We start from the raw sequence: 21190 nt of genomic DNA, 5'->3' as shown, positions 1-21190 counted from the left end.
ACTTGTTTCAACTATAGCAGACACATGGGAAGAGAGAGTTTCCTCCTTTATTTAATTTCTCTCACTGAAGTAAATGGACTGCCCTGCAGACCATATGTTCAGTTTATCAGTAGGTTTGGGATTAGGAGTGGTAGCTCATATAAAGCTGCTAAAAACCAGGTCTATGCAAAAAGAAAGTAAACTTCCCCAACCAACATCACCTCTAGTGTGTGACCCAAGCTGCTCTGCAACAAGTCAAACAGCAGCACAGCAGGCACCTTCTGAACAGAAAGATCACATTCTATTTTTTCTTCCCTCCCATCAATAAATGCAGACATGTTTTTATTGTCCTCACAGTCTCCTGACACCTGAAGCATCTTTCCTGGCAGTGACACTTCCCAGTCACTACCAGCAGGCAGGCAGGCTGGGACAGAATGTATTTATTTCACCCTTAGCTGTTGCAATTGATCTCTCCACCTTCTGTTCCTCCTTCCTGCTTTTCTGCCACCTTTGACTTCCTACTATCTGCCCTTAAAAGTATTCAGCTTCCTATTTCCATTTGCAAGGTGTTGTAAGAGAAAAGCTGTTCTGTCTCTGAGCTGGGCATCTGTCACTCACACACAGCTCTAAAGCAAGGCTGAACTGGACAGGCTCACGATGGAGCTGCTCCTCTTTTCCCCAAGGATGGAGCAGCAGGACTGGCCATATCTTCTCCCATAGCTTCTGCAACAGCTGAAAATGTTTTCACAAGTAGAAAGACCAAAGTGTTCCCCACATCAGCCTGAGCACCTTGTGCCAGAGGAGAATCCCCCTGCTGACCTGCAAGGTCACCAATGTTCTGGGTGTGTGCATCCATTTCCACTGATGCCTCTGTGAGCTGAGATAAACCCAGCACTTTGGAATGCACAGTCAGGGCAGGGGGCTGGCTGTAGCTGCCTTTACACCAGCTGAGCACTAGGTAGCACTGTCACTCCAAGAAAGCAAAGCCAGGCACATCAGTGTTGGAATTGCTTTTCCTTTCCCAGAGCAGAAATGACAGCGTTAGCAGAGTAAAACCCTTATCTACAGAACTATTCAAAGTACACCTACGATCCCAACATTTCCATTACCGCTGATATACAACAGTGTATCTCTCCTTTCTTCTCTTTTTTCAAGCAACAGAATTTATGATCTTAATCGTCACAAACACTGAGATTTTGCACTGATGTTTTATTTTTGCATCTCTCTGATGTAAGAAAACATGATTAAAGATTATGATGAAATCCCTCCATAGAAAAATACCCTCAGTACTCAAATTATCTGGAGATCCAGAAAATGGTCTACTCCACCTAGCTGAACACAACTCTCTTTAGACAGTACAATCATTAAACCTGGATTCAAGAGCACAAAACAAAACAAAAAAAAATACAAGTGCTGTTTCTCATGACCTTTGCAACTTATTAGTAATCTACTTTATCAAGTGGTTCCAGATGGATGTGCATTGAATGTCACTGCTCCAGCACCATCCTCAGGAGGCTTTAGCTTAGTGATGTGCTCAGAAATCTTCTGTACTTTCCAGCACTTTGGAATACATAATTTTATTTCTAACACATAATTATTTTAGAATCAGCAATGAGATTTTACTACAGGTACATTATTTGCTTCTGAAAGCTTATCCTCTCCAGAAAGATTATGACAGCAAAGTGTTACACTGGAAGGAAGCACTTCTGCTAATTTCATCATGTTTGAGTTGTAAAAGGCAGCTATAACAAAGGGGATGCTCCTGGAGCCCCAAAGATTTTCTTATATTCAATGTCTTGAGAATCTAATGGTATTAACTTTTCCTGTGTTAATAAGAGAGCACCTTTGCTGAAGCAGGGATGAGAATTAAAGAGTTTTCAGTGATTAGGCAAAGGTATTTCAAAGGTTATACATGGGAAAAGATAATTTTCTCTATTTCTAGGGTATGGGAAGGGGAAAAATGCCAATTTTCAACTTCAAGTTTCTCCCCATCCTGTCTCAGACATGCCCAGTTATTCCCAAGCTGTGACTCACAGAATACCTCAATGAAAGCTGATGGCAATGCTTGGAGCATTGAACATTATAAACTGGGAGAAGTTTTCAAGGTTTGTGCAAGGTACTTGTGCCCTGAGAATGATACTGACAAGAAAAAGCTAAAAATAAAACCCCAAGTCTTTTGGACTGGAAAAGCAAAGTAATCTCTTCCTCCTGTTAACTCCACTGATAGATTACAGACTTTTTCCACAACTTAAAACTGTTATGCCAGTGAAGATTCACTTTTGAGGAAAGACACACAGGATGACCCCACTGTAACAAATTCAGGATATTTGGAAACAAGAGCTGGTGGGGGATCAGCTGCTTTACAGATGCTCCAGCATGGAAGGTGAAGACTAAGCAGAGGTTCTCTACCAGGTGGGAAAAGTGCTCATGGTCTATTCTTCTTGTCAAAGAGCAAAGAGATCCTTGGAAGTATTTCTTCCTACTCTCTGGGAGCTGTCAGTGCAGCAACTCCCACATTCCCATCCTGACTGTAGCTGAAATTGATACATGAGATACTTGGATGTCTGAGTTGTATTTGCACCTTGCTTTGAAGCGAAGTGCTTGTTTAACATCAGAGATGTAAGTCCCAAAGTTTGTGAATCCTTACCTTTAACCAGGGATTTGGGGGTTGGATATGTGTCATTTCAAGACACTATCCAGATATGAAGAAAACTCCTGAATTTTTGATTTAATTTCCTTTACAGTTGCAAAAAAATGTAAGCATGAGTTCAACACACTTATTTCCCCTGGAGATAAATAAAATGAAAAATCTTGATCTCAAAAGAGTTCAGTTCCTTAAGGAAAATTTTGGTGGATGTAGTCAACAGCTGAAGACAGGATATTCTACATCTTGGACTGAGTCAGACAGAACTGACTAACCTTTCCCTCCTCTTACTATTTCTTCAACTCCATCAGACACTAGCTAAAAACAAGGGCACTTTGCCTAATTTCAACAAAAGCAGCTAGAATTTCACACCTTGCTATTTTCTCACAACTGCCACCTCCCTAAATCCCTCCTATTTGTCTATCAAGATACAACATTTCACCTTAGAGGACCAGAGCTCTGCACTACCCAAGATGTGCTTGCTCTGGTCCCTGCCTCTCATACACACTGTCCTCACACAGGAACCCCCAAAGCCTGCATGGAAAGAGCCCTTTCAGCCACTTCTGGGCTCTCTGCAGCAGCTCACTTCAGCACTCCTCCCTGCAAAATGCCTTACATGAAACACTTATTAAAGGAAGAATGAGGAAATAATTGAGTATCCCATTGCTATCAGAGCTTCCCAACCCTCCCAGCTGCAGGGGATTTTGTACAGCACTGAGCAAAAGCAACAGTTAAAACATTAATTTACAGCCAGGAGAAAATCCACTTGTGTACTTCAAGGATACAAAAAATCTTTGCAAATCTAGCACCACCTGTATAAAATTAATTGCTGTAGATAGCAACAATGCAGATTTTCAGACATGTTTTCTATTCTTGTCCTCCAAGCCTCTTAAAATTGTTGCTGTATCTTCCTTATTTGGTGCATTAACACTTCTGTGGTGCCACTTATGGTACCATTAAAAACCAAAATGAAAAAGCTAAGTATTACAGATGGTGGAACCAGTCTCATATTCTTCCTACAAAAATATCACTTTTTTCCTGTATATCTCACCATTCATACTTGTAAAATTTAGTCTCAGCTTTCTACAAATCAGACTTGAAATTCAAGTGCAGAATTAGCACAAGAGCATACTGCATCATTAGCTAAATTCAAGCATCTTGTTCAAGTACTACTTCTAGATTTCTTGTAAGGTGAAAATGGATGATGATTCAGAAAGTATTCTTTCCAAAGGTACAGTTGATGCTGCTGCAAGAATACAAGTTCTGGAGGGCATAGATATGCATCAAATCCCACTAGAAAATTAGTCATTGTTTTTTCTCCTGTAAGTACATCCTTCTAAATTGGCCTGTGACATTGAATTGAGAGACTGGGGTTTGGAGTCTGCTATGAAACAGCAAGTACTGAATAAATTTTTTAGCACATTCTCAATAACTTCTCTCAATTGTGAGATTTCCTTGTTGGGTTTCTATTAATCTCCTTCTAATATTCTCATGCAAGATTTAGCAAGTAAACACTGAATAAATGTGCTTTGGAACTGTATGAATAATTTCCAAGAGTACTAGAGAACACGAAGGTACAAAGTATTTTGCAAGGGTAGTTTTGCTTTCCCAAACAAATTAAACCTCTCTGAATTGATGACGTAAATAATTCAGCATTATTCCATTTACTAAATTAGGAACAAGTGAGGCAGAGTGTTCATCTTTAGGAGACCAGTGTGCTTTGCAACAGAGAGAGGATCCCAGTAATAAAGAAGTCTCACAGAACATCTCCAATTCATGCATTGCATTTGTCTGAAAATGTTGTTCCTGTCAAAAGGAAAAAATATTTCTCACCTGTATTTTTCATTATTCATTGACTGATACTTTTAAACGCAGTAACAGTAAGTCAGACAGGGCCTCCTAAGCCTTTCACTGCTTTGAAAACCTCCTGCTTTCCTCAAGTCATTTAACTGACACATTGGTTCCAGGAGGCAGTTTGTGAACAGAAGCTGCACAGCAGATACAACAGTGTGTGCATGTCATAACCTTGCTCACAGGTCCCTATGAAGAGACCCTTCTAAAAAATTAAGGATCAATAAAATCCTCCATAGAAGACTGTGTTTTCACCTGAAAAAGTAGAGGATGCTACATGGTATAAAATGTCCCTGGGTCATTAGGTGTTTGTACCTCAGGAGTGCAGTGACAGGAAAAGGTAAATGTCAAAAAGGACAGTAGGTGCAAGTCGACAATAAACAAGGACAGCACCCAAAATACATTTGGCTTTGATATGACCATCTGCCTTTAACAGCCTCACAGAAAGGACAGGCTTGTATTGCCTAAGAAAATAACACAGCACAGGAACTCCAAAATGAAGGAGAATTTTGCAGCAGGAATGTGATGGTTAGCAAAATCCTACCGTGCCTCCTGTGCTGCAGTATCATCACGTGCTTGTCTTTGCTACCAGGTGTAGCTTGTGTGGGTGGGGGTGCCTTCAAACATAAATTCCCAATAAACACGCATTGTATTTAGTGTCAGGGAATTAATTGAGCTTTCCGGAATGAAAGCCTTTTGGCACAAAAATGATAAACCAAGGTTGACCTACCTGAATGGGTCCCACTGACATCAGCAGGTTTTTCAGTTGGACATCAGTAGTTGATGAAGAAAGCCCTTCAACTGACACAATACAGGGCTGAGGTTTGCACTCCACCACTCGCAGGTTCTGTTTATTTGGCATCAAGCGTCCTCGGCCCATCTGGCCTGCTACTCCTCTGCCTCTGCCGTGCATAATGACCTGCCAACAACAAAAGTAACAGTATTTTGATTTACTTACCCACTGACTCTGCTTGCTGCACTTGACAGAGGATATAAAAGTTGGCTATTTACTTGAAGACTTGATTAAAGTACACATTGATTTAAAAGAGTTTGTTGCTGTTTGCCGATTTGAAAGGCCACTTATTAAGATTCATCCACTGCTCATACAAACCTCTTTTAGCAGGGTAACAAGTTATATACTGATTTATATATACTGCACTCATCCTAGAATCCTCAGTTCTAGCACAAATTGATCAATCAAGTAGTGGAGGACCTCAGACAAAAATATATAGCCTGGTTTTCAACACTGATCACATTAGCAGCATGTGTTCAGCTCCCACATTTTGAGTCTGGACAAAAAAACCCAGTAGGTGATCCCTCTCCTTTATCTGTTCTTAACCCACAGTTAAATTTAATGTACTCACAAGACCAGCAAAGTGCTTCAAGCACCTTCAATCCCCACTGCTACCAACTCTTGGTGAGTTACCAGAATGGAGTTTTATTTGTGTAAGGCTAAATAACTTCAAAATAACTTTTTGCCTTCCACTCCCCTGTACTCTGGAGCAGGAAATGCATGGATTTAATTCTTTAAAATTAAATGCTGAACAATCAGAGAGTGGAAAAATAACAATGAAACAGAGTAACAAACATTAAACAGAGTTAACACTTAACATTGAGTGAACATTCAACAGAATTTCTTGATTCTTACTTGGAAAGCCTATGATGGATAATAAATTTTCATACCCTTAAACATAAGCAACAAAACTTTATCCTTACATGAAGCAGGAAGATTATGGCCAACAGTTCAAAACCAAGAACTAACTTAAAAGCCAAAATACCAGCTACTTTCAAGGAGTGTGCCAGCCTGCAAATGCTGAGAAGGCACACATCACTGCCACCCTGACCCTTCCCTGCCTCCTACAGTGCATGATCAGAGTAAAAATCAAGTTACAACATCACCAGCTGTTTTGAGTGATACCAACTTTGGGGACCCAGCAAAGAGCATCCTGAAACAGTTGCTGTGTGCTCCTACCTATGTAGGAAACAGCTAAAATAAAATCTTAAACACAACTTCAAAAAACCATTTGGCTTTAAAGCACATTGGTTACCATCCTCTCCAGTAGCTGTCTCGGGACACATGCACTTCCCCAGGGAGTGCTGAGCTGGCCAGAACGTCAGCAGATGAAGCAACCTGCAGGCATTGCCAGTCTGTGCTGGGTACAAACAAGTCTCTCTAGATTAAAAGCTTTATATGCAATTATGCATCTCCTGGGTCATGCAGCCCTGCGCTGACAAACAGAATGCTGGTTATTAATAGAGTAACACAGCTAGACAGTGAAACTTCTAGCAGCAATATGCATCTAAAAATCACCTTTTTAGCTTGATGGATTCCCTGGATGTTTTTGACTCCTTGAGGAGCTGGTGAATGGATCTGTGCCTGCTGCTGCTGGTGCTGCTGCACTCCCTTTGTCAATGTGACCTTCCGCACTGGCTGCTGTTTCGGCTCCGGGGGTTGCTGAGGCCGCTGGGGTTGGCCCTCTGGGTGAAAAAAGCCAGCATCCTCTCCCCCCTGCTGAGATCAACAACACAACAGCGGCTCAGTGTCCAGGCACTGCACACCCTCGCCCTGAGCACACTCCTGCCACGTTCCAGCTCGTTCACAGAGTGTCCAGGGCTTTGCCTGCTGAAGCAAGCTGGTGGCTGCGGCAGGTGCGTGCAAAGGCTCAGCCTGCAAATTGCACTTCAGCCCAAAAGAAATCCGTGCTAGCTGAAGAACAGTGTACTTTGTTCAGGCTTTATTATAATTACAATGCTCAATTATGTCTCTTCATATACAAAGGAACAAGATGTTTTAACTCCTCTTTCCAAATCATTCTTCCTTCCAGGTTACATGTAAACTATGGTGTGTGTTATTGTTTTATTATTTTTCTGTTTTTTTTTTTTTTTAAATACAAAGAGAGACATACACATTGCAGAAGGAGGAGTAAAGAAATATGGAGGCTGGAACAATCAGGCAAATGCTCTGTTCATCTTTAAACCTCCAACCTCCCTTTAGTTAAAAACTGGTATTTATTTTGAAGTGCATACTCATTCTGCCAACTTCTATACCAGCAGCTTTTTAAGCAGTCCCCTTCCTCAGACAGTGTACTTGGAACAGTTCCTCAAGGTTTTTTGTTTGCCTTACAAAGTTCTTATTATATGTGTTTGTAACCATAAACAGTAAAACACCATCTCAGTGTCTCTCTCTCTCCAAGACAACTCTTGCCATTACATCTCTTGTGCAATCAGGCACAGTAAAACCTTGAGCTTAAAGCACTGAGAGAAATTACTCCCTTCCACTTCCTCTACCCAAACAGTTTGGGTTTTCTTTTTCTACAAACAGGTGATTCTTGAATTTGTGTCTGCCTGTCCAGATTAGATCAACCACTGAAAATTCCATGGAGTAAGAGCCAGCAGAGTCTGACAAATATCAGGTACTTTTGCATCTATGATGTGCATTGTATTATTGCATGGTTTCAGCAGCAGCATCTATACCTTGACAGGACTTCAACTTAAGACCTCAAATACTACAGAACATTTTATCTGCAGGGGGAAGGCTTTGACTAACTCCCTAACCAACCTTTGGTAACCCCACAAAAGCTCTCAAATAGAAGGCATGTCTAAGGGAAAAAAGTAAAATATTATGAAAGCATCTTTATTTACACAGGGTTTTCTTTTCCCTTTCCCTTAAATATTCACAAGCCAAAACTCCTTTTGCATCTGTAACACATCACAAACCAGAGGGTTTCATGCTAACTGGCACATTTCTTATGGATAAGGAAACAAAACACAAGGGTGCAGAAGGAACAGACTTATGGTCTAATAGCAAGATTATTTTCATTGCGAATACAAATTAGTACCTTAAAGAAAAGCAAAAGAAACACCTAGTGAGGACTGGTTACTAAGCCTCAGCTAAGATTTGATAAGAAATAGTCTGTGGTAAGTAGGCCAGTCTCATGTTTGCAAGTTTCAGTAGTTCACAATTTACACCTCAAAATCAAGGCCTCTGCATTATAAAGTATATGCAGACCACAACTTCTCAAGAACTCAAGTACATAAATCTCATGATAAATGAGCTTCGAACCTCCTTTCACTACAACTCAAAAGCACAATCTGTCATAGGGAAAATCCTGAAGCTCATCATGGCATTTGCCCAGTGTCCAAAACGAGATTGCAACAGAAATCTGCATCTGTCTTTTCCACCTCTAATTACAAACAGCTTTTTTTCTCTAGTGAACTGAATGGCACCAAGTCTTCCCTGAAAGTTTTGTATATAAACCTTTGAGAGCAGCAATTAGTGAGAAATTATAAAGTTTTCCCTTCAGTTTTCTTCTATTTGTGTTCAGAAATGCAAAAGCACTCCTGAAAAACCCAAACATATGCACAAAATCTTAACAACATTAAATCCTCCTCATTTTAGTATTAATTCTGATATCAGCATCACCATAAGCTCTATGCCTTGATCAGATAATTTCTTCTATTCAACCCTACAGCAGCTGGAAGATGATGAAACTAAAAGGAACAAAAAAATTCTAGGAGGAATTTAAATGCAATAACTGGGAGTTAAAATCTAATCTCTGCTAAATGCCTGCTGTGAGAACCATAAATGTTTGCAACCATTTCTTTCCAAACCAGAAAACGATCCCAGCACATCGGAAGAGCATCTGAGAGCAAAGCCCTCAGGTACAAAACACATCCAACAGGCTCATTACTGAAACTTCAAAAGCAAATAATCATTTCACATAAAAGTCTGGGACGGCCAACAACCACCCAATATTTAACTACCAAGCTCAATTATCACCAAATAAAACTGTATAAACTGAACAGAGAACTGTAACAGAGTCAAAGGCATTAGCACACAACACTGGTTTGCACTGATGGAAAATCTGATGGGGTTTGTTCCCTGCTGTGGTCTCAAATGCCACCATTGGTCTTTGCTGCTACCAAGATGCTTCTGCCAGAGTCTGAAAAGGTGGAAGGCTCTGAACATTTTAATGAGTTGATCCATTTCAGAAACAAGAAAACCTACAGAAAACAATAAAGAAAGGGTATGGAACAAGCTTTGCTTGCTCCTGCAAAAAGAAGAAAAGGAAAGGAACAGGAACTGGATCAACCCCTTTTTTTACATTACTGCTCTGAACACTTCCTGGTTTTGAGACACCTCGAACAGTGGAGGCAGAGACAAAACTGCAGCACTCAAGAGAGGTCTGTGAGTCAGTGACACTGTGCTCTAGGCCTAACAGAGCTGAGCAAGTCAGCAAGAACATTAGTTCCTGTTCCTGGCAGCCTGGCTTCAACTGAAGATAAAATCTGGTGGTTTTCTTAAGAAATAAAAACCAAATGTGACCGCTAAGTGACACGTGCCAACAAGCAAAATGACACAGAAGAAGCATTTCAGCAGCAATTCCTTTTTCACTGGTTGAAGACATGACAGTGCAAGGACAAACACTGCTCCAGCCAAAATGAACAGCCTATGTAGTACCATGTAGTGGCAAATTACTCTCACCACCACCATCATTCCTTAAACTTCTACACAAGACAACAAGAAGTGGCTACAACAATTAAGAACCAAGTCAAGTAAAACACCTGAAAAGAGCTTTTTAACTTCTGGACTTCAAGCTCCAAAACCTCAGAAATTACTGACAGGTCACATGCTCAAGGAGAACTCTGACACTTTGGAGGGAAGGACATACAGTTGTAAAGATGACTCTACATTTGCTGACTCCTGATTTTCCCTCATGAGCTGTACAATGAACTGGCACCAAAAGAGCAAATTACAGGCAAGCAGGTAAGTGCACTGAAGCTGTACTGCAGTAGCTACCCCAAATGACATCTAAATCACAGAAGCTGAAGTGCTAACATCTCTTCTACTTAAAATGTCTCAGCTCTAGCTCATCTTAAATCAACTTTTGCTTTTCCTAAAGACAATTTCTGTATTGTTATTTTTCATCAGCTTACATCACTGCCCTCCCCAGATTTACATATGCAGCAACAGAGGGAGGTATTAAAATGTCAAAATACATTTTCTTTCCCAGAGTATTTTACAATGAACAGGGCTGCACTAAATTTTTCAGAGATACATCTATTCATCACCATGGCCTGTCTAACATAATTTGATGTACAAAATGCTGACCCTGGGCAGAACACCTTAGTCAAACACAGAGACCTGGGACTGACTGATACAAGCTCTGATTTTATACTTCAAATTTCCTATAAAGTCCTGTGCAGAAAATGAATGTTCATTCTTTGTCTGCAAATCAATGATGGAAGAATATTTTCCTCTTATTGTCCACTCCTTAATTTCTAAATTACAAATCATCCAGAGTTTCAAGCTCCAAATTTCCAAGTTCTACAAAGGTTTGCATGCTTAAGATCTGGCCAGGAAAGAGCTCTCCAAAAAGAAACTTTTCTATTACTCAATTAAAGCTGGAATAATGAAAATGCCTTTTTTTAAGTTGCAGGAGTTCTGTTCAGGGGAAGGTATAAAAAGTATCTTTCAAATTTCAAGTACTGAAAGATGTGAGCAGTACCAAAACAGGTTAATTTCAAATACTGTGTATATATAAAGAAAGCTCAAAAGATTGAGGTAACAGGATTTGATTTGCATGGGTAAATGTTTTTCAAACCTCTGCTCTGGAAGAATCTGCAGTTTGACCTGAAACTAGACTAACAAAAAGAACTGATGCCATTCAATGGCCGTGGCTTTTAGAACCAATTCACTGATACCTATCAAGGCTGTTTTTCATCAGCCTTTCACTATACAGATCTATATATAGTCAGTGTTGTGTTTTGAGCAACATAGAAAGAACTCTGTCAAATATGAGAACACAAATCTTCTAAAAGCAGAATTTTATGAAGGACTGCTTGAATTCAGCAAGCTGGAGCCCTCTGTCATAATCATTATGACAGTTTTATGATGAAGATGAAGTTTATTTGCCCCCAACATTAGCAGGACAAATTTATTTATAACAAATGCTTTAAAATGTACTGATAAAAATGCCTATTGATACTGTCAGAGCTGCTTGCAATTTGACAGATCAAATCTTATTTTCATTCTTAAACCCCATGAAGGAATGGTATCACCAACTTGCATTCTGTAGTGAGCAAATTGATTAATCCCCTTCTATAGAAATCTCAACTCTTGATTACACCTATCAGACGTTAAGCAGCATTATTCTAGAGTGACAACACTTGACAAATTCCCAAACCATTTTTCTCAGCCTTTGTGGCCCTGCTAGCTTGTATTAACCCTGATGAAAAATTAATTTTCCTTATCTTCTGCTAAACCCCAAAATCCAAATCCGCCAAACTGGCAACTCTTTCTGTAAAGGTATTATGAAAACCTCTAAAAGATTAATTGCATGTCTTCAGGTGACATTAAATTAATTTCTGTACTCGTGACAGACATTTGATACTCCGTACTGAGAGGACAGATAACATTGTCAGGATACACAGAAGGACAGTGGTGCGGTGTCCCAGGGCAGCCTCTTATGAATTCTCCTTTCGATAAGGCCATACTTCACTGTCATTGGCACTGTTAGTGATCTTGCAGCCCACAGACCTCACTGCACAGGTTTCTATTAACTACCACAATGCTGTGTCTATCCATGTAATCTTTGTAAAGCTAATTCAAAATCGTCCAATAGCAAAGGGATGTGCATGCCGGATAAGGGAATAAATAAACTCCGGTTGATTTGTGTAAAAATAACACAGAGAAGCAAAATGTTGTCAGCTTTTCTGAGATGCATTGCAACTCAAATTCTCTCTAGCACGATGAAGACTTAAATCTTGTAGGGAAATCTCAGTCCAAAACTGTATGGGGGTTGATTTCTTGTAAGAAAGGAGAAACCCCTCATCTGTTACCAGTTTAAGTCAATATTTTTAGAAATTAGTACCTTTAAAGTATCACAGTAGTTGGGAGAGGAAAACATCCTTTCAGTTATTAAATTCATACAAGAGAAATGACTACTCATGAGCTATACAGGTTTTCATAGGTACACTTGTATTTACTGATACTGCAACTGACTGTAGCAGAACAGATACCTACAAAGACAGCTGTGATCCCCACAGAACAAAGAGAAAGGAATGCAAAGCAAAAACCACACAGAACAACTGTGACTTTCACCCCATATACACCAGTATTTTCTCACTACAATTATCAGGAACACGTATTAAAAGCAAACCCCTAATAATGAGCTATTTCTCTTTGACTGGTGCTCCAAATGCTTTACCACTTTGCTACAGCTGGCTGACAGACTGGGGCCCTGGGAATAGGAAGCCTAATCACTTGCCAAATATCCCACAGCCGAGTGACATGACCAAGCACTGTTTCTGAACAGTTGACGATCTGTTTTCAATCTGTCAAATGCCAATGAGAAACACCTGGAGACCTTTTTTATTTTTTCCAGGCCTTCTAGGACCTTTAAAAGGTTCTTCTGGGTTTTTTTTCTTAGGAATTGCAGTAGTTAAGAAAACTGCTCTCCCATCAGGCTAAAAAATGCCACTCTATCAATAGACAGCTCATCATTAACAACTGGTTTAAGACATATTAATGGGCTAGTTTGGACTCAAAGTACACAAGGCAATAAGCTACATCAGACTACAAAAGTGATGAAAGAGCCAAATCATTCCCAGTTCACCCCAGAGAAAAAAAGACTTCTGATGCTGGTCAGTGATTTAGGGGTTATTTTTCCCAGCCTAAAATTTTTGTATAGGCCAAACTTAACCCAAGCAAGAGTACCCAGACTAAGCAATAAATAAATAAAATGCAGAAATAGTTCCCTTCCTGTGATAAGAAGACACTGCTCCAGTGAGCCATGATGTAATGAGTATCTTCTGTGCCTAATGGTGTATGAAAAGTCAGAACAGCAAGAAGAAAACGTCTTGCAGAAAAAGCCCCTAATTCCATTTAATCCCATGTACTAACACAATTCTTAACTGAAGTATCTCCTCATCTGCCATAAAGGAGAACTAAGGCATGGAAAAGGATGACCAAAGAGAGTCCCAGCCATACCCATGCTGCATGAAGTTTCACTGAGAGTGACAAAAGCACAGCTTGAATCGTGTTGAATCAGAACTACAAGGTTTTTAGTTAAACTACCCACCCACTCACTATGAAAAAAATAATAAAAACTGTATGTCAAACCTACAGCAAAATCAAGGTTTTGGAATAGGCATATCTAATACTCCCAGAAATACCTTCATTTTTGTGTTGTGTTGCAAGATATATAATGTAGATAAACAATATTTTAAGCAAAGTTTCCTGGTTCACTTTTCAGCTGCCAGTCTGAGAGATTTCTGTATAGGGAATTTTAACAAAGCCTGGACATGCAGAGAAAGACCAAGAGAAAAAGCTCCTGTTGGAAAATATCAGCAATACAAAACTTGTGATGGCCCAGAGCTCCTGGAGGAGCATTTCCCAGCTGTTCCCAGCCATAACACCAGTTATGGCAGAGAAAGCCAGTACTGGATATCAGAAACCTGCACAACTAGAACTTTCCTTCTCATACCGTGTCTGGCCTTTCTAGTTCATGTTCCTTGAAGTTTAAAACTACTGGCAAGTCAAATCCCTCTTGAGTCCTGCCTGAAGCTCCTGGACAGTCTTAGTAAAGACAACCCCCACTCCCTCCCACAGGTCCAACTTTTCAACACAGGGATGTGACTTCTCAAAATATTCAACTGTACAGCTCTGCAAGCTTGCCTCCCAAGTAAAGAGACTGCATTTTCATATGAAATCTGACTCTCCCTTTGTAAAGCACTTTAGTGGTGTCACAGCTGTCTTTATCAGAAAACTGGGCTTCAAAATACTCTGTAACACCAACATCCTACAGATATGAATTCTGCACTGTAACATTTATGATGGCAGAGAAACTCTCCTTTGAGACTTAACAAGAGTGACAAGCAACAAACGCTGCGCTTTCTGGGTGTTCAGGAGCAAGCTGCACTCTTCTTCAACATACAATTTCAAAGTCTCCTGAGGAAAAGGAGAAACCTGTTCTGCAGTCTGCAACAGAAAATACTTTACTGCACTTTAGAACCAAGTTATTCATAGCAAAGTCAGATTCAATTTTGGTACATATCTCTTTCCCCTTTCACACATTTTATGAGAAGTCTATGAAATGTATTATCTGTGTCTGGTTTGGCTATCACCTTAATTTTCCCTTGCTAAGTGTGCCCACACATGCCCCTTTATCTCCTTTTCCCAGTAATCAAATATGCCCTAAAGAGTACAGCACAGCCCACCTCCTGACCCCAGCCCATGAAATAGTCTGTCTCTATAGGAACCATCCTCACTGGAGGTCTGGGAGGACAGTTTATTTCTCATTTTCAAATATTCCTGCCATGGGTAGGGACACCTTCCACTAGTCCAGGTTGCTCAAAGCCCCATCTAATCTGGCATCCACAGCTTCTCTGGGCAACCTGCTCCAGCTCCTCATCATGCTCACAGGAAAAAATTTCTTCCTAATATCCAATGTAAATACACCCTTTTTCAGTGTGAAGCCATTCCCCTTGTCCTATCACTCCATGCCCCGGTAAAAAGTCCCTCTTCAGCTCTCTTGGAGTCCCTTTAGAAAGGTTCTATAAGGTCTCCTTGGATTGGAGCCTTCTCTTCTCCAGGAAGTACAGCCCCAACTTTCTCAGCCTGTCTTTTGAGGGGAGGTGCTCCAGTCCCCCTTACCAACTTTGTGGCCTCCCCTGGACACATTCCAACAGTTTCTCACAATTATGAAATTAATATCAGTTTGTGAAATATTTCCAGAGTGAAATCTTGCAGGTTGTGGCACGCAGAGTCCTTCTTCAACAGCACTGACACGAATGCTGCTTCAGAGGTCTTGCCCACTTTGCCCTGGGGATTCAGATAAGGCTCCTGCAGCTCCTCAGCCACTCCCAATGGGCACTGTCCATGTTCAAACCGTGGGACACAAACACCAAAGCCATTCTCCCATTTCTTAAAAACTTATAGGACCCTACAGGGCAAGAGTTCCTTTGTAAAGGATTGGGGACAGAGCTCCCACATGAATTTCCCATACAAATGCCACAGTTCATAGTGTTTCCAATTCCTGACATATTGAGATGAAAGGCGCTAAAGAGCTTTCAAGTCAAATATTTTAATTAATCTTGAACACATACATGCAAGTAGAAACATGTACAAACATAAAGCAAAGTTGGTTGATAAGGTTACATTATCAAACAACAATCATCTCAATCATTATCTTTTTTCCATACTTAGAACTCCATTTCATCTCACACTTCCCAGTTGCTTGAAATAAGATTGAAGTTGTCCATCTTCCATTTTCATTTTGTTTTTGCAATCCAAGGACCTTTTTTTGTGACAGGTTTTTCAAACAGAAGAACTTGCCACCTCTTTTTCCAAGCTTTCCATATGAAGTATTTCAGGTTTTCAGGAATTAGGATTCACTTATAAGATACTGCTTGTAGTGCAACAGGGAACACCAAGGTTTTTATGTATTTTTATCAATATAAGTATTTATGAAAAAAACCCTCATTGTGCAGCCTTCCACAGAGATAAAGATTGGTGTGTTCTTGGTGCAGCATAAGAATCAGCATTTTCAGGCCTTTGGGACAGACACACAGCTCTCTGAGCATGGCAGGACATTTTCTGGCTAAGAGAGAAATCATTCAACAACAACATAAGATGACAATGATACAGAGATTTTAAGATATTGTAATTTACCACAGAACCTCCAACTAAATAGAAAACATGTTCAGCACACATTTTATATGATCTTAAGATCTCTAAGGTTATTGCTGGTACAAACCTGTTCTTCCAGGACTAGAACAACTCTCAATATATTGACTTAAGGAATTCAATTGCATTTGGTACTAGAACTCTTAACAAACAGATTGATGCCAGAGAGCCAAAAGAGCACCACAAAGAGCCAAGGTGTTAGAAAACATGACTCATCAAGAGAGAATGAAAGATATTAGAGCTCAGTTAAGATATCTTTAAAAAGAGAAGCATGAAGAGAGAAATTCTTCCCCATCTCCCTTCAAGTGTAATACAAATAGTCAGAAATGCAAAATTACAGCAAGAAAATGTGATTTGGTCACTAAGAAAATTCTCCTAAATATACACATTTGATTCTGGAATAGATGACCTGGGAAATCTGCAATAATGAGATCTCAGAAAAAGGCTGGACAAATCTGTCAGGAGTACTAGAGTTCATCCCCCCACTTCAAGACAAATTAGTTCAATACTCATTTTCTGTAATTTTATGATCACATTTTGAAGTGATTTATTAGGGTGTTTCTTTCCTACACTCTCACTGACTTTATACTTACAACTAACTTTAGGAGTGACTCCTCAGCAAGTTTGGCAAGTCTGAGATGCTTTATTAGTAAAATTTACAAGTATGAATCCTCAGTGAATACACTCAGCTCTTGTATCTGAAAAGGGCAACTCTGATGAAATGCCTTAAAAACAAGCACACTGGATCCAGTGAAAGATATCTGGGCCTCCTTGGAAAAACTCAGAACAAAAACCAAAAACAAAGCAACAAAAACCCCTCCCAAAATCCCCAAAAACCACCCCCTTCCTCCAGAAAACCCAATCCAAAAGCAAACCAGTAACAAAAAATTCCAAGTCCATGTGCTAAACCCTGCCTAATTTTCCAGGAACATAACATTTAAAGGAGTAATTACAACGGAAAACTATTCACTTTACTGGTATTCCTGTATATATTATATTAGAAAGGGATGGGCAAATCAGTATTGAGGGGGGAGGTGAAGGGTGGGATTTATTTAAAAAATTTTAAAAAGCATCAACAGACAAAATCATTACTGACAGTACCTAATGTGTCACCTTGATACACAGACTTAGTCTGACATACTGGAAATGCTGAATCATTTTCTACTTTCATTTTCCTGAAGAACTAGAAGTCATAAATTAAGGCATCTTATGCATCAGGAAAACTGAACAAGTTAAAACATTCTTGGAATTTACACAGTAAGTCTTAAAATTCCAAAAGTAAAATCTTCTCACAAAAGAATATTGTGCAAACAGATGAAAGACCATTTTACCTTCCTAAGGACCCAAGGGATATTTCCACCTGCAGGTCAGAGATCTTTGGTAGCACTGCTGTGCCCAACAACACCAACAGACAAAAGCCCAGCCTGGTAAAGACACTGCCCTCAAGAAAAGAAGCCATTCTCTTCTGACAGTATCTGTGCTCCACAGCTCTCACCAACACACCACACTGCTCAACTGTTACACAAAATGCATCAGCAGCAATGCCAAACCACTGAATCCTGGTTCTACAGATGACCCTACTGAATTAATAACAGTCCTTGTCAGCAGTTTCTGGTTTAGGCCAGCTTGGTCTGGAGAGCTAGTACAGCTCTGGACTTGAGCAGCTGAGAGCTCCCCAATGGTGCTGTGCACAGCTCCAACAGGAGAGACTTGCAGGTCTCCACCTGAACCCAGTGAGCTTCAAAGGGAACCTGCATTCTGTCTAATTGTGAGCCATCTCACTTGTACAAATGTATTCAAAACATCTCTGCACCAAAGAGCCCAAGAAAGGAAAAGAGTACAAGGAATTACACAGAGAGCAAGGGCAGGGATGCTGAGCTGCAGGATTCAGCCAGTGCACACAGATAAGAGCTATCAGCAACCCTTTGGCCAAAGGGAAGGAATACAAGGAAGCACCATTACATGCTAAGGAGAATGGCTAGGGAAAATGACATTTGGCTTTTGCTTTACATTTAGTGCTCAGGTAAAAGTTATGAAAAAAAGCAAAGCATATGGCAGGACTAAAGCAGTGGAAACTAAGTGTGATCTCCAATCGTGACAGTATTTGGAGTCCAAGCACCTTTTAATTCTTCTTTTAAATCCTGTTGAAAATGGACTAGAAGATTGTCTGCCCTGCTGCTCAATTTGTAATTCTTTCCTTCTGTGGTCAAAGAAATACAGTCACAGATTCAGCTTGTCACTAACTAACTAAAAATAAATCAACTATCTTGATCAATGTTAACAGCTAATTGCAATGCTCCCTTTCACTCTCCCACAACTGGAAGGAAACTTAAGAAGCCCATGCCAACATGACAACAGTGACAAAGGCTACAGGTAAAGAACCTGTTTCACCTTGCTGAAACCTCAGTATCTGGAAGTTAAAGAGGACAGAGCAAATCTGCTTCTGTACACAATTAAAGAGGAGTTACACATGCATTTAATTAAGCTAATTGCTCTTGCTTACCATGAGAGTTATCTGAAACAAATCATTCATGGTCTTCTGAAATAGAGCACTGTGATAAAAACTATTTCATTGTGAATGCTACTGTGGGCACTGATACCTGTTTGTTACGAGGAGCTGTAAGTTGTGATTGGCATTGTTTTGTTTCACCACATAATAAAGTGTATGACTGCTTTATTCAATTATGCACGAATCACAAACCTGTCATACCTCTTGCAGGCCACTGGGATTCCTGCAGACATACTTATATATAAATATTTTTAGCTCATCAGAATTAATTTCTTTCAGCTTCCTGTACTTTATTCTCTGTACTTAAGTCACCATGTCTGAGGAACTAGAACTGACAACAACCTGACCAGCAGGATATCTACATACTCAATAATGCCCTGTTTGTTACTATTCTGAAAGACCATACAGTCATTATGCAATTCACAGTTCTGAGTGCAATTAAGTTTTATGTACTGTAGAAAAACATTAATAAAAAGTTAAGACTTTGGCATTTCAACTTCTTCCATATTTCTTCTGAGTAAAGCCTAGTCTCCAAAGCCTTGTCCAGTCTCTGTTACACACTATTTTGTTTTCCCTATAAAATTCTCAACATAATTTTGAAGCATTCTCCCAGAAAAACACCTTTGATGTGCTGCTACATCTCATCATTCTTTCCTCCTCACCATAAACCCAAGGACAGACTTCAAACACTGACAACATGATCTCTATGTCCCTCATCTTAAGTTTCTTTAGAGCCCTAACAAATTAACTTGTCTTTTCATTAAGACAGAAGAATTTTGGTCAAGACACTTTCTCACCAAAACCCCAGATTTTAAATAGGCACACTGTCCTCAAGACAATCGTGAGTCCTCCACAACAGTGCTCAAGGGACACACTGCAGATAAAAGACTCCTTATCAAGAGATAAGGAAATCTCATTTAGATGCAGAAGTCAAATGTTAATGCTTTAAAACCCAGCCTCTAACAGAAAACACCCCCCTCCAACACACTGCTTAAATTAGTTTCATAACATGCTTCCCAAGAAAGTAAAAACCATCTTACCCTGAGTAGAAACCATATTAATACCAACATCTGCACACAACTAAATTAGACAACCTCACTTACCAAATCAGCAGGTCCTTTTTAACCAAACCTTAATTAAATACAGTCACCTAAATTCTTTTCTCTCTGAGCAATTATCAGACCTATCAACCTTAAGCAAAAGGAGCTCAATTGAGCAGTCTTTCAGATTTCAGACTCCAAGTTACAACTTAAAAGAAAGGAGTATTTCAATATGACTTCATTGGTAACTGCCTGGCAGTAAAGCATTACAGGAAACACTAACTGTTTAATAACTGCTAATAAATTACAGTTCTGAAAACATAATATATAAACTATCAGGTAGGCTAAAACTCTTACTTCCCTCACCAGCTCAGGCCCATTTTTTATTTTGGGATTACACAGAGTCAAACACACAGAAACAAACCACGAGGAGACACATAGATGAGATGAGCCTTGTAAACTTACCCCTCCTGACAACTTAATCACCCTGACTTTGCTGCCGACATGGGGCCCATCACTAGCACTGTTTGTCCGCTGCATGACAGTCCTTTTCACCCCCGGCTTCTGCTCCTGGGGCCTCGCGGGGACGGAGGCCACTCGAGCCGCGGCCGGCGTGGGCAGCGCCGCTGCAGCAGGTTTGCTCTGTAACACTTTCTGTGCTGCCTGAGGCTGACTCGCAGGAACTGTTCTAGTTTGCCTCAGCTGCTTCACTGGTTTCATCTGCTGTCCTTGGTACTGCCCGTCCCCTGCGCCCTGGGGGAAATCTGTGGGTTTGGGGTGGATGTTCGCAACTACCGCGTCTTGCTTTCTAACAAGGAGTCTGTTTTTCACGTTGTGCCTGGTCTGGAGGCCGGAGTGGGGTATGTAGGGGCTGCCGTTGGTGGGGAACTCCGAGGAGTCCTCCTCGTGCTGCATGTAGGACTGCTGGGAGCAAGGCTGCTGCTGCTGCTGCTGCTGTGCAAGTCTCTCCAGCAACTCTCTCTTCCTGGCCCCAGCCTGCTGCTGCCGTCTCAGCTCCTTCTGCTTCAGGATCTCCTCTCTCAGGCGCTTCTGCTCTTCTATCTTCAAACGATACAACCGGGTCTCTTCATCTTCGTCTGGATACTACAAAGGAAAAAACAAATGAATTTACAAAATTCTAAACAGATGTCCAGCTTGGTCAAAAACACCATGAAATTGTTTCAGATGTTGTAAAGCTGTAACTCTGAAGAGCTTTTTGAATTTTCCCTGATACCAAAGCAAGGCTATTAGTGGAATGTATGTGTTGCTATGTTTTATTTCCTATTCATTACAGACAAACAGCTCAAATCTGGTTTAGCATTTAGATATACCACTTCCTTGACAGAAAAGATTTAATACCACTTGAGAAATCTGATCAGAATACTAAAAAAATAAATAATAAAAAAAGTTTCACAAATTGGAACTAATTTAAGTTTCCAAAACCAATTAAACTATTAATATAATTCAAGATATCAAAA

At 40.2% G+C, this 21190-nt stretch overlaps 1 protein-coding gene across 5 annotated transcripts in view; it reads right to left on the bottom strand.

Moving 5' to 3' along the window:
* RBM33 (RNA binding motif protein 33) overlaps positions 1-21190 on the bottom strand; it is a 101143-nt gene that overhangs the window by 12968 nt on the left and 66985 nt on the right. For 2 of the 5 annotated variants that reach the window (XM_033068502.2, XM_033068679.2), the window contains exons 15-17: positions 20178-20816; positions 6786-6986; positions 5205-5393 (exon numbers count right to left, since the gene is read on the bottom strand). In XM_033068502.2, the coding sequence (XP_032924393.1) occupies positions 5205-5393; positions 6786-6986; positions 20178-20816 (1029 nt within the window). Of the gene's footprint in view, positions 1-5204; positions 5394-6785; positions 6987-15542; positions 16078-20177; positions 20817-21190 lie in introns of those variants that run through there. The other 3 variants (XM_033068589.2, XM_033068763.2, XM_033068848.1) reach the window with 3 other exon arrangements.

This window comes from Catharus ustulatus, chromosome 1 (assembly GCF_009819885.2).
Source record: "Catharus ustulatus isolate bCatUst1 chromosome 1, bCatUst1.pri.v2, whole genome shotgun sequence".
Lineage (NCBI taxonomy): Eukaryota > Metazoa > Chordata > Aves > Passeriformes > Turdidae > Catharus > Catharus ustulatus.
The sequence above is the reverse complement of the archived record's forward strand: the minus strand, read 5'-3'. Positions and strand labels throughout refer to the sequence as shown.